Raw genomic sequence first — 12545 nt, forward strand, 5'->3', positions numbered from 1 at the left:
TAGTTGCAGACCTTTTCCTAGAGTCCAGCGACAGACGACTGCCTATCTGAATTTCAGCAGTAGTTAACAACATACAGTTACCAGAATTATCTCCAGATTTATTGTCAGTGACATGAGATGACTTCCTCACCCGTTCCATCGCACATCTATAGATGTAATACAAATAATAAGTGAATTGCAAATCTGATAAATTAATACAGTATCTGCAAGCTGGAAGAACATGATTAACATATGACATGTGAGTGAGGATCAGCCACTGATAACTAGTACCCACAATCACTGCAAGAATTCGTCAAACATAAACAAACCATATCATGATGAATGAAGCAAGTTCGTCACCCAGTGTCAAATGGCGAGAAGGGACCACCAAGAACACAGATTTGTCGATGTGCATGTCTCATACTGCGAATCACCACAGCCCCTGATGAGGCTCCAAAACCTTTGAGCGATGCTTTGACAAATAAGTGGTGCATGTAGAAGAACGACTGGGTCTCTCTGTGCTTGAATGCAGTCGTCTATGTAACTTTCAAGCACGAGATGAAAAAACCTGGTGATCAGCTTGGTGATCCTGTCAAATAGTCATGGATATTCTAAAAGGGAGGACGGTCCAATGATAATGAATTCCTTGGAACACAAATTGGAGGAGATTCCACAAATCCGGAGAAGTGGGCACATGAATATGCATCTTGAAGGACTAGGCTGAGAAGAAAATCCCCTTTCTTCAGGACAGCGAGAAGGACAATCGATACCATTGAGAAGTGTGCTTACGGAGATAGTGGGCACTGAAAATTTTCATGTTGAAACTGTGTTTTGTGGAGTTTTTCTTGGGAACCCAGAAGATTGGAGAAATAGAACCACAGAGTACTGGGTGCCAGACCGAGAAACTGGACTGCACATTTCTCTATGAACATACCTATGGTGGAGCAAAGAACCTGGACTGTCAGAGGTGAATGTAAGATGACTGGAAGGTGATAGCCATTAGGAAGTAGGTCAGTCATGAAAATATTGTTCGGTGTGGTCCAACTTTGAACAAACCTCTCAAGTCTCCCACCCACTGGAGAGTTGTAAATGGGAACAGAGGAGGCGGTTCCCAGTCATGCCCTTGTTTCCATGAGTTACCGCTTGGAGACCTCACTCCCAGCCCCGAGGTCAGACTTGGGAGGACATTGGGAGGAGGTACCACAGGATGGACAAATGACCATGAAAATGCTGATGCACGAACTGTGGAGCCGTTCTCGGTATCATGGAAGCTTGCAGATGGGACTTCTGGAGTTTCAATAATTTCACCAAAACTTCCACCTACCACATATTACCTTTTCTGAAACTTTTGCGAACATGCAGTTAAATAAGGACTCTGCAGACCATAGTTGATGGAAGAGTTCAGCCTTAAACCTGTCATCCAATGACAACCAATTGAGCAGGCCACACTGACAACTACCAGAAGATAACCAAGACAATGAGACAACTGGTCAAGTATGATTTGAAATTAGCCCACAATAAGGGACATACAGCCCCTCATGTAAGCATTTTGGTCAGTGAAAGAGTGCTCCACTGATGCCCAACACATTTACCACCAAAATGATGCAATTGATTGAGGGTAAGGTGAGACGAATAGCTGTGCCCAAATGAGACAGTTTTCCTCAACTTAGAAGGCAGAACAAATCCTCTTCCAACACATTGTTTGAACATCTTCATCTGCTGAAGGAGCAGTGGACAATGACTGGAATCCATGGGAGTGAGCTCCTAGCGAGAATCTGAGTGAAGACAAGCCATCCTTAGTCCTCTTACGGCTTTGAAAGGCATGATCCAAAGACGAAGTTAGATGAGCAATACAAGGTCATGGGAAGTGAAGTAATAGACACCAAGTCTCATCTCATGGAGAATCACTAGAGGTTTGTTAAAAAAATCCAAACTTTGCTCTTGGGAATCCACAACCAAATGTGCTGGAGACGGAGGATCCAGGGGAACACCAGGACTGGCCACCGCAATGGAGGAGGAACAATTAGGAGGTAAACAACATGTGATGGCCAATTTCCAGGTGTTATTGAGTATTTGAAGCAAAGAAATACATTTGGAACCGATGGTGTATGAGATCTGGACTCGTAGGTCAAGTACGTTAACTACAGTCTCGGTGGGATGGAGGTAGGAAATGTAGAAAAAGGAATTTACTGATGAGAAATTAGTGCACAAATTAGCAGTCCAAAGTAACTTATTTGGAACAATGGCTTTATGCAAATAAGTGTACAATGATGTGGTATTGCAAAGGACACTTTTCAAACGCCCATTTCAAAAATAAACATAGCTATATTCTAGATTATCGTTGACGTAAAAAAATAACTTTGAAAAAACTATCAAGGAGGTATCTACCATGGAGTTTCACTATCACTATAAAAAGAAACAGGTTTGAGGGTGTATCTAAAATGGTGTGTCATGATGGGTGTAAGAGGTTATGGTTGGTGCTGGGGGATAAATAATCAGCTGAGACAAGATAATCAATCCTTTTTGGGAATTAAACTGTATGTCATAACAATTTAACAGAAGTATTCATTCCTGTCTATCATTGGGTGGTTAAGATACCTATATTTTGAAATATTTAGATACAATGTCTGAATTAAGCGTTTCTATGGGTATCATACACATTTACGTATATCAGCATTAACTTTATGAAAGGAAGACACGTAAGATGTTAATCAATAGATGAGACATATTCAGCACATTTACGTATATCAGCATTAACTTTATGAAAGGAAGACACGTAAGATGTTAATCAATAGATGAGACATATTCAGCACATTTACGTATATCAGCATTAACTTTATGAAAGGAAGACACGTAAGATGTTAATCAATAGATGAGACATATTCAGCACATATGAGACAGCATAAACTATCTTTGATACAACCCCTTGTGCCTGTAGGCTTCACATGTATTTCATGTCAGGTGAGTCGACGGTCCATCATCATTCCTGGCTGAGTGACCTACTTGCCATATATGGTGTGATCTGTGGTCTATGGTCTGATCCTGTTATGCATCCCACTGAATGCTCATTTAGTCCAATGTGGGTTATTTATACACATGGTATATGCAAATTTAAATACAGAGCAACTGTCCAAATACAGTTCTTTTCTACTTCCAACAGAACTTTAACTGTAATGATGCATGCATCTTAAATAACTCCCCTCTCATCATTACAGAAATCTTTTAATCTGGTACCATTGAATTCGCTGATACGTTGGTTTGGGAAATATTAATCATCACCTTCTTTATTTATATCCCATACCTTCGAATATCTTTAGGAAGTATTTAGAAAAACAGATAAAACTGATCTTTCCTCAAAAACATCACAAATACCTGCCTAAAAACACAGGTACCTTTGCTGAGATAACCTGTGACCAATATTTTTCATTGCATATGCATAAATAATGTTAAATGTAAGAACTTAGTACCTATAATCATAGTCTTGAGTGAGTGAGTGAGTTTAGTTTTACACCACACTCAGCAATGTTCCAGCTATATGGTGGCGGTCTGTACATAATCAAGTCTGGACCAGACAATCCAGTGATCAGCAGCATGAGTTTTGATCTGTGCAACTGGGAAGCGATGACATGTGTGAACCAATTCAATGAATCTGACCACCCAATTCTGTTAGTCATCTCTTACGAGTTACTGAAGGACCTTTACTGGTTTCATATTTTGTAAATTTTATGCAAGCATATCACAAAATGAAAGACACAGAAGATTAAACAGCTAAAAGAATTAAATGATCACTTTCAGTTTCTGCATTTTATACAACAATAACAATAATACAATGGATTTGATTTTTTAAAATGCCAACTCACTGGTCAAATCAATCACAGGATTCCTGCATGCTGCACTCTTGAATTTGGTCTGCAAAGAAAATACTTTATCCACTTAATAGCTCTAAAATTTCTACTGTAATTGACAAATGAGTCAAAAGTTTTGAAAGTGTGGAACTTGATCTAAGACCTGACAATGTCATGAAGATGCTACAATAAGTCTTGTGAGGAAACTAGTAAACATCTACTTTCAGATACTAGAACATCAAATGTGTTGTCAGGAAGCTAGTACACACCTACTTACTGGATACTGGCCTATCAGATGTGTTTTCAGGAAGCTGGTATTCATCTATATACCAGATGCTAGCATAAAAGATGTGCTGTCAGGAAGCTAGCATACATCAACGTACCACATACTGGCCTATCAGATGTTTTGTCAAGAAGCTAGTATACATCAACATACTGAATACTGGCTGATAAGATGTGTTGTCAGGTAGCTGGTATATATCTCATTACCACATACTGGCCTATTAGATGTGTTGACAAGAAGCGAGTATACATCAGCGTACTGGATATTGGCCTATCAGATGTGTTGACAGGAAGCTAGTATACGTCAACATACCAGATACTGTGTTGTCAGGTAGCTTGTATATATTTATGTCTCAAATACAGGCTTTTAACATGTGTTTTCAGGAAGTTAGCATTCATCTATGTATCAGAAACTGGCTTATAAGATGTGTTGTCAGGAAGCTGGTATATATCTACATTCCATATTCTAGCTTATAAGATGTGTTGTCAGGAAGCTAGTATACATCTACATACCGGATACTGGCCTATCAGATGTGTTGTCAGGAAGCCTCCATGTGAACCACCAAATACAAGCAGCCTCTCCGAGTCAACCACACCCATCTCAATCACAGACATGGCTGCAGCCTACAGGAGTAATTAATGGCAAGTTTACACATAAGGTTAAAAAGTGCAGTTTCTTCATCTGGGCATTACTACTTTGAATTTCAAAAATTATTGAAAGTTTCATCTGAAATGTAATTTTCTGAATAAAATTGATATTTTATACTTATCCTGACTCATGCTAATTATGCCTATCTCCTCCCTCTATGTGAAGATAGGAGAACACTTGAAATCCCTTTAAGTTCCCTTCTAATTGAAGTGGACGTATAATGCACTCACCCATCAGGAGCATCCCTTTCCCGCTGATATGGTCACATGACCAGTCATGCTTGCCACTCTCTCTGAATCTCATAAGCCCAGCATGAGAATTACTGGGAATTCAGCGTGCCTGAGAGGGGTGGTTGGGAGGACTTGATGCCATGAGTCGGGATAAGTATAAAATATCAATTTTATTCAGAAAATTACATATTTTTCCTTATCATGACTCATGCTAATTGCTTACAGAATCCGACAGAAACGGCGGTGGGTCAGGCCACACTGGATTCTGCTTGCTGTCAAAATGATGTCCAATAATTTTTTCCCCCCAAAGAGGAACGTGTAACTGCGATGATATGGTCCTGCTCTTCTAATATTCACTGTAGATTCTGGGGGGATCACATCCAGTCGAACTTTCAGCCGAAGATTTTGTTGACTGGAATGTGTGACATCGAAAGTAACTAGCGTCCGGCTAGTTTCTGATGCAACTAATTGTTAAGATATTGCAATCAAGACTAGTTGCGACCCTTCTTCATGTACAAGTATCTTCATTACGAGTACAGGGTCCTAATCACTCATGCTATTCTGTTTAAGATGCGCACATGGACTTTCCACCATAATACTCCACAGAGCGTCTGGCTTCCACAAGTCACGTGACAAAACAGGTGAGTGAACTCAAAGCCTTCAGGGAACTGTCAGTCGCTAAGCAGCGACAAGTGGCCCAAACTGATGAATGCCAGAGACGTCCTCTGGGCAAAATGTCTCGTAGATAATGGTTGGCAAACCTCGTGTTTGACTTCCAAAAGCAGCCCTCCACTATAGTTGATAGTGAGCAGTTTCCATGTAGCGCTAGTGTAGAGGCCAGACTCTAACTTCGTGTGGGCTGGAAGCTCGCGGAGGATGCAAACCTGCTGCTTTATAAGCCCTCAATATAACAGCTCTGATCCACACTGAGATAGTGTTGCGGAATACTTCCGGAGGTGTCTCAGTGGATATAATGATAAACAGACACTTGAAACGTTGCCTTCTAGACTTAGTATGTGCAATGTTTATCTTGAATGCTCTGACTGGACTAACAATATATCTTGAATATCCTGCTGTCCCAAGATTGAAGATAATGCTGGTATATGGAATTGCCTATCTGGTTGACCTGGCAACTGATTTTTTCCCAATAAAATCCCATTGTAGTCCCAGATGGGCTGTCTGTTGATGATTTGCATCAAAACTTGTGCAGTTAAAGGCTAGAGCATGAATTTCTGACATTCATGCAGCTGTAGCCAAGGCAAGTAAAAACAGCGTCTTCTGAGTTAGCAGTTCAATTGAGGTCTGATCAAGCGGGTCGTACTCATCACTTGTGAGATGTTGAAGTACACAATGTTTAGATCCCATGCTGGAGGTATAGGTACTTTAGTCAACTTGGTTCCTGTTTCCTGCTGAGAGCTGCCAAATATGTAGATAATGTAGAACCTTTCAGACCTCTGGAATGTTGTAGGTGACATAAATATTCTGCTATCTGCGGATATGTAGCCTTCATCGCCGTGAAGCCTTTCTTCTTGGCGTATGTCTCAAACCGCTTCCACTTGTCATCATAAAGGATGCAAGTGGATTTCCTTAAGGCTAAAGTAACTGCTTTCACTACTCTCGCCGGATATCCTCTGTGTTTTAAACAGATTTTAATACGTTCCACATGTGAAGTCGTAATACAGGTGGGTTTGCTGTGTGCCTGTTTCGTGTGGGGGTGAACGAGATTTTTCCAATCTGGTAGTTGTAGGACTCTTCTATGAGTGTTGGGAACCAATGTCTCGTTGGCCAATAAGGCGTGACCAAAATCAGTTGTAGCCTCTTGGTCTGTTTTATTTTCTTGATGACTTTTGGTAGCATCACTGGAGGGGGAAACGTGAATGCGAATGGGAGAGCGTCTGTTGCCCAGGCTAACAGATCCAGTTGTTGTCTGTTTGTTGAACCTTGTTGCAAATAAGTCCATTTGCAGCGATCCGAATGTCTGGCTGACTAGTTGAAACGCCTCCTGATGCAGCATCCACTCTGTTGCTGATGGACGAAGAAGACGAGATAAGGCATCCGCCGTATTGTTGCAGGCTCCTAGTATGTGACATGCTTTTATTTGGAGATTCACACTGTCAATTAGATCGAAGAACTGAAATGTCAGGTGTAGAAGACATGGCGATCTCATTGACCCCTGTTTGTTTATGCAAAAGGCCACTGCTGAGTTGTCTGTGTGTATCATCAGTAACTTGTCTTTTAACATTGTCAACCAGTGATGGATCGCATGAATGACCACGTTCATCTCCAACTGGTTGATATGAAGAGCTTTCTCTCCTTTGGTCCACATCCCTGCTCCTACTTCGTTGTCTGCATGGGCTCCCCATCCTTGCAGAGATGCATCTACGTAGAGATGGTTGTTGAATGCTGACTCTAACATGTAAGTTCCTGTGCAGGTATTGACTGGCGAGTCTACTATAGCGAGTATGCTCTCAAGATGTCCAGCATCATAAACCGGTCAGGAAGTGAAACTGTGACTCAGGAACTGCTGTCACAGACGCAGTAGTAGGCATCTTCGTCTGGTCATATCCTGAGGTGACGTGAGCAGCATCGAGTAGATATTGCCACTGTGATAATGGACAGAGTAGAACTTGTTCTAATTATCGGCTTGAACTATGACCCACCGATCCTCTGGGACAGCAATGTATTTCAACGTAGTGATGAATCAAATCCCGAGGAATGTAGACTGAGTTGACTTCTCTCATGATGAGCTTGTATGCCGTGAAGATGCATCTTCAGATCATCCACGCTGCTCATTATGAACAAGTTCACATTCCAAGGAAGTCTATTCATAGCTGGCTGGCTGTCCGATCACAAACTGTCATTCATTGCTGCAAGCCTCCTGATAGGCAGCGTTGACCCTGCTGTTAGAAGATCTCTGTGTCGCCTGAAGAATCAAATGACGCTGTAGACTGCTAATCTAGTGTGTAACAACATCCTTCCCTCGTTGAAAAAACTAAGTCGAATGTAGACGACTTCTTGACACTGGAATGATAAAATCATATTCTGCGCAGGACGTTGTCTCTTGGGGACCAATCAGATTGTAGACATGAAGCTGATGTAGACAAATTGTCTTCCAGGTAGACGTGGTAGAATTTCTCCACCAAAGATAATACCGCCATCTCTTGTGATCGGAGGTGTAGTTTGCAGTGGTATGTTGCAGTCGTCTCGAAGAATCTTCATGGCGTATTCAACATTGAGAATTCCCCACTTCTCCAGTAGGGTTGGAGATGGTTGTATGGGAATGGATGAGGGTTGAAACTCCTGTCGTTCCGACCATGATCTTCAATGTTTATCTCCTGGACGCTCCAGTATTAAATTTCTTATCTCTCGCTCTCTGGACTCTCGAGAACTTGGACTTGTTAGTTTAACCCTGACTTTTCTGCTTGAGCACCGTTGTCAAGATGTCAATGAATTAGATCATCATGACTTCACTGAAGTCTTGGGCGATCATCCTTGCTACCTCTTCAATCTTGTCGAGGAAGTAGATTCAGTACTGCAGTAGTTGAGACGAGGTGTTCAGACGTAAACTGCTGATCCTTCTCTCGAGTGACAAAAATTGACAGGATCATTCACCTTCCTCGTTCATGGGATTGCTGAACTTGAGATGAAAGTCTCATCGACCGCTCTAAATCGAGCCCGTCCGAAGAAAGTGCGTCTCGTAGAGGTGTCCAGTTGCAAGGACTGCTGATGATCTTGTATGTCTCTTCTACATTGAAAGGTGGCAAAGGTTGTTGTTGAAACTTGCCATAGATAACTTCTAAGAGATTGTCAATATCGGAGTTATCGGTAGAAACGTCAACGAATGCCTTCCTTCTTCATTCTATAAATGTTACCAGATCATTGGAGTCCTTGGTATTTGTGATTCATGATGTGACTTCCGAGTCCAAGTCGAGAGCTTATTTCGGAGAAGACGATCGGTAAAATCTGTCTTCATCCTTCAGCGAGGGGAACGTATTCGATGGATGCCAACAATCCTTCTTGTGTGAGTCCAGGTCTGAAGGGACGACAAGTGCTGACGGCACCTTCGACGAGTTGGGGAAACTGCTGAAGATCCTCTTCGTTAACAAGTAGACCTGTGAGTGCACTCACTCGTGAGATTCCTCACTCACGCAAGTGCACTCCTCCGTGTTGACATCTTCGGCGAGTTGGGGAGACTGCGGAAGATCCTCTTCACTGACAAGTAGACCTGTGAGTGCACTCGCTTGTGAGATTCCTCACTCACGCGAGTGCACTCATCAGTGCTGACAGTCTACATGAGTGCACTCGTCCAAGTGGGTGTACTCACTCAACATAGGAGGATCTCTCTCCAAACTGCGACGGGATGATAAGGACGACGGTGACAATCTTCCTAAACAGGTGCGTGCATACGCCTCCTCTTCATCCTCTGGAGTGAGTGCAGATCTAGTTGAGCGTTCACCCAGAACAGCAGTCGACTTAGTTGAAGATTGCAGTCTTCGTTCTTAATCAACATGACCTTTCCCAGGTCATGTTGCATGCAGGCGTCTGCGTCAAATGGCTACGTTGAGTGCAGTGATGGCTGACTTGTAGAGATGTCTGCTGCGATGACCAAAGATGCTGACGAGGTTTACGTTGTCTGACGATCCAGAGCGGTGACGCTGTAGTCGTGGCCGATCTAGGAGCAGCAGTCGACGTAGCTGAAGATTGTAGTCTTCTTTCTTCTTCAACATGACCTTTACAAGCTCATGTTCCATGAAGGTGTCTACGTCAAACGGCTGCATTGAATGCAGGGACGGCTGACTTCTGGAGATGTCTCCTGCGATGACCAAGGCTGCTGAAAAAGTCTACATTGTCTGACAGGGGTGTCTATACTGGTTGATTCTGCGACGACTTCATTGTAGACAATGATGGTGATCTAGACTTCTTAAGCTGCGACGGCCCCGATCACTAGACCCAAGGCATAACCCCAGAGACTGGTAAACTGGAATGAAATTCAGCAGTTAATGAAAAAACGGTTACAAGAAGCTAAATCACCCAATTAGACATGCTAATGTAAAATCGACGTTGCCTGTCCCAAGCGTGCCTGTGAAAAGAACGAACTGATGCAATAAATTCTGAAACAGATAAATTTCTGGAAAATTCACAGCAAATAATGGAAGAACATAAGGGCTTACACCCTGGAGAAACTAAAAGCATGTCAACCGCCGACAGCCGTGATCTATACTGTAAATACGATTTCCTAAACGGAAACTAAGTCTCAGTTGATGAAATACGTGCTATATCAACACACAATAATCACAAATAACCAAAGTGTGATACATATACATAAACCAGATATGGCATATGACATAAATATAGTTGAAGGATCGAAATAGTTGAAAAACTTATTGCCCTAGTTGCGACCCCAGGTAACACCAGCCGTCCTCGTCAGGCAATAGGGAGAGTGAACAGGCAGGCTATACATGGGTGAGTATATTTTTACGAGTATATTTTTCTTTTCAGAAGGAAACTTCATGGGATTTCAGGTATTCCACTACCTTCGCCAGGGAAGAGGAGATAAGCAATAAGCAATAAGCATGAGTCAGGATAAGGAAAAATTAAACACAATGCAAATTCTGAATCAGATTAATTCTTGCAAAGTTCACAGTGAAGAGTGGAAGAAGAGGTTTGCATGAAGGACATATTACATGCGGACCACAGCCATAATTTACACTAGGAACTCAATTTCATCAACTCAGACCAAGTCTAAGTGGACAAAAATGTGTCCAAACACAAGAAAATTAATAAATTTTACATAAATACGATAGTAATTACAATTCAGAAACTGAATATGATATAATTTAGATTTAAAGGACTGAAATTAAAGCAAAGATTTATCGTTGCATTGGGACCTAAAGTGCCTCCAAACATCCTTGTCGTGCAATGAAGAAAAGCGTGACAAGTATGGCTGGTCATGTGACCATATTGGCAGGAAAGGGAGGCTCCCGATGGGCGAGTGTATTGTCATCCGCTTCAAGTAGTAGGGAACTTCAAGGTATTTCAAGTGTTCCACTATCTTTACATAGAGGGAGGAGAAGCATAATGAGCATGAATCAGGGGAAGGAAAAAAAAATCTTTTTCAGACTCTGGTTTTCAAGAGTCAGATGCAGGATTACAAATCGGTTATTAAACTTACCCAAACATCTTTCACATCTTGATCCCCAACGTTCCCAAGGAGAGAGTCAACACTGTTCTGACCAAACCCAACAGAGCCACGGTAGTTCACTAAAACATTCAAAGACAAAAGGCAAATGTGCAGGTTCATGCATCTGGACTCTGGTCACCTTCAACACAAAGAACCCAGGAAAGAAGTTTCTAGCCTTCAGATATGCAGGTGAATCTCCTCATTCTGATCGTTACCTAGAAAAGGTCTGTGACATACTCACCCATGAGCACAGCATATCCACACTCTCATGGAAGCAGCTCATGACCTACTCACCCTAAAGCACAGCATATTCACACTCTCATGGAAGCAGCCTGTGGCCTACTCACCCATAAGCACAGCATATCCACACTCTACTACTCACCCATAAGCACAGCATATCCACACTCTACTACTCACCCATAAGCACAGCATATCCACATAGACAGAAGCCTGCAGTGTACGTCTGGTACTGGCAGTCAAATGTTGTGTGTGGTCCACCTGAAAAGATGTTTTGCCTTCATAAACATCCACCTCAAAGCAAAGAGCTGACAGACTCCCCTTGTACTTCAAATAAACACCTCTGAACAACATGTCTGTCTGAAGCAACAATGTAGTAGTTGTCAGGATAAAACGAATCAATCTACAGACATACATGCACATCTTAGCTTACAATTACTGTACGTACGGGACATGCACAGTTTAGGTGATCCTTGGCATATCTTGGAATGTTTTCCTAGGTGTATCATGTTATATTTGGGATTACACTTTCTTAGTATAGAACAAATTCCAGTACTTTATCAGGTGGAGTCCCATCGGGGATTCAAACCCCCACCCATACCTTCAATGTGATTACAAACTACACTCCCTGACAACTTGTTTCTGGGGCTGCTACAACCTGCTGGAGCCTGCTGCAGTGTCACTGTTGTATTCTCACCATGAGGAAAGACAATGAGAGGTGGCTTGTAGTCTGCTGGGAGGGAACTGGATTTCGGCATACACAACACACTCTCGTAGTCCAGGTCATCTGTAACACAGAGGAACATCATCAGTGTCAGTACAAACATCTGACAATATACTTCTGCATAGTGGAGGTAGTCCTGTGCACCACTAAAAAGCCAAGAAAATTAATCTCCTTGATTATGAGTGCACAAAAAAAATACACGGGAACATTCGTATAAGACTCAAAACTTGGAGAAAATGTACCCAAATGTAGTTGTCTGAGGTTGTGTGGATTGTGGGATCTATGCTGGTGAGAGACAATATGAGACACATTCAAAGTCAACTTGTCAAATGATGGTACAGAAAAGGTTCACCACAACTGTCTCATTGCTTGGATATAACCTGTAACTTGTACCATGTATGTATAGTCCATTTGAGTC

At 42.1% G+C, this 12545-nt stretch overlaps 1 protein-coding gene across 2 annotated transcripts in view; it reads right to left on the reverse strand.

Annotated features, from left to right (window-relative positions):
- LOC137296795 (acylamino-acid-releasing enzyme-like) overlaps positions 1 to 12545 on the reverse strand; it is a 48785-nt gene that overhangs the window by 5678 nt on the left and 30562 nt on the right. For both annotated transcript variants that reach the window (XM_067828650.1, XM_067828651.1), the window contains exons 15-19: positions 12101 to 12190; positions 11584 to 11664; positions 11158 to 11246; positions 4620 to 4730; positions 3840 to 3888 (exon numbers count right to left, since the gene is read on the reverse strand). In XM_067828650.1, the coding sequence (XP_067684751.1) occupies positions 3840 to 3888; positions 4620 to 4730; positions 11158 to 11246; positions 11584 to 11664; positions 12101 to 12190 (420 nt within the window). The remainder of the gene's footprint in view (positions 1 to 3839; positions 3889 to 4619; positions 4731 to 11157; positions 11247 to 11583; positions 11665 to 12100; positions 12191 to 12545) is intronic.

This window comes from Haliotis asinina, chromosome 9, assembly GCF_037392515.1.
Source record: "Haliotis asinina isolate JCU_RB_2024 chromosome 9, JCU_Hal_asi_v2, whole genome shotgun sequence".
NCBI classification, from domain to species: domain Eukaryota; kingdom Metazoa; phylum Mollusca; class Gastropoda; order Lepetellida; family Haliotidae; genus Haliotis; species Haliotis asinina.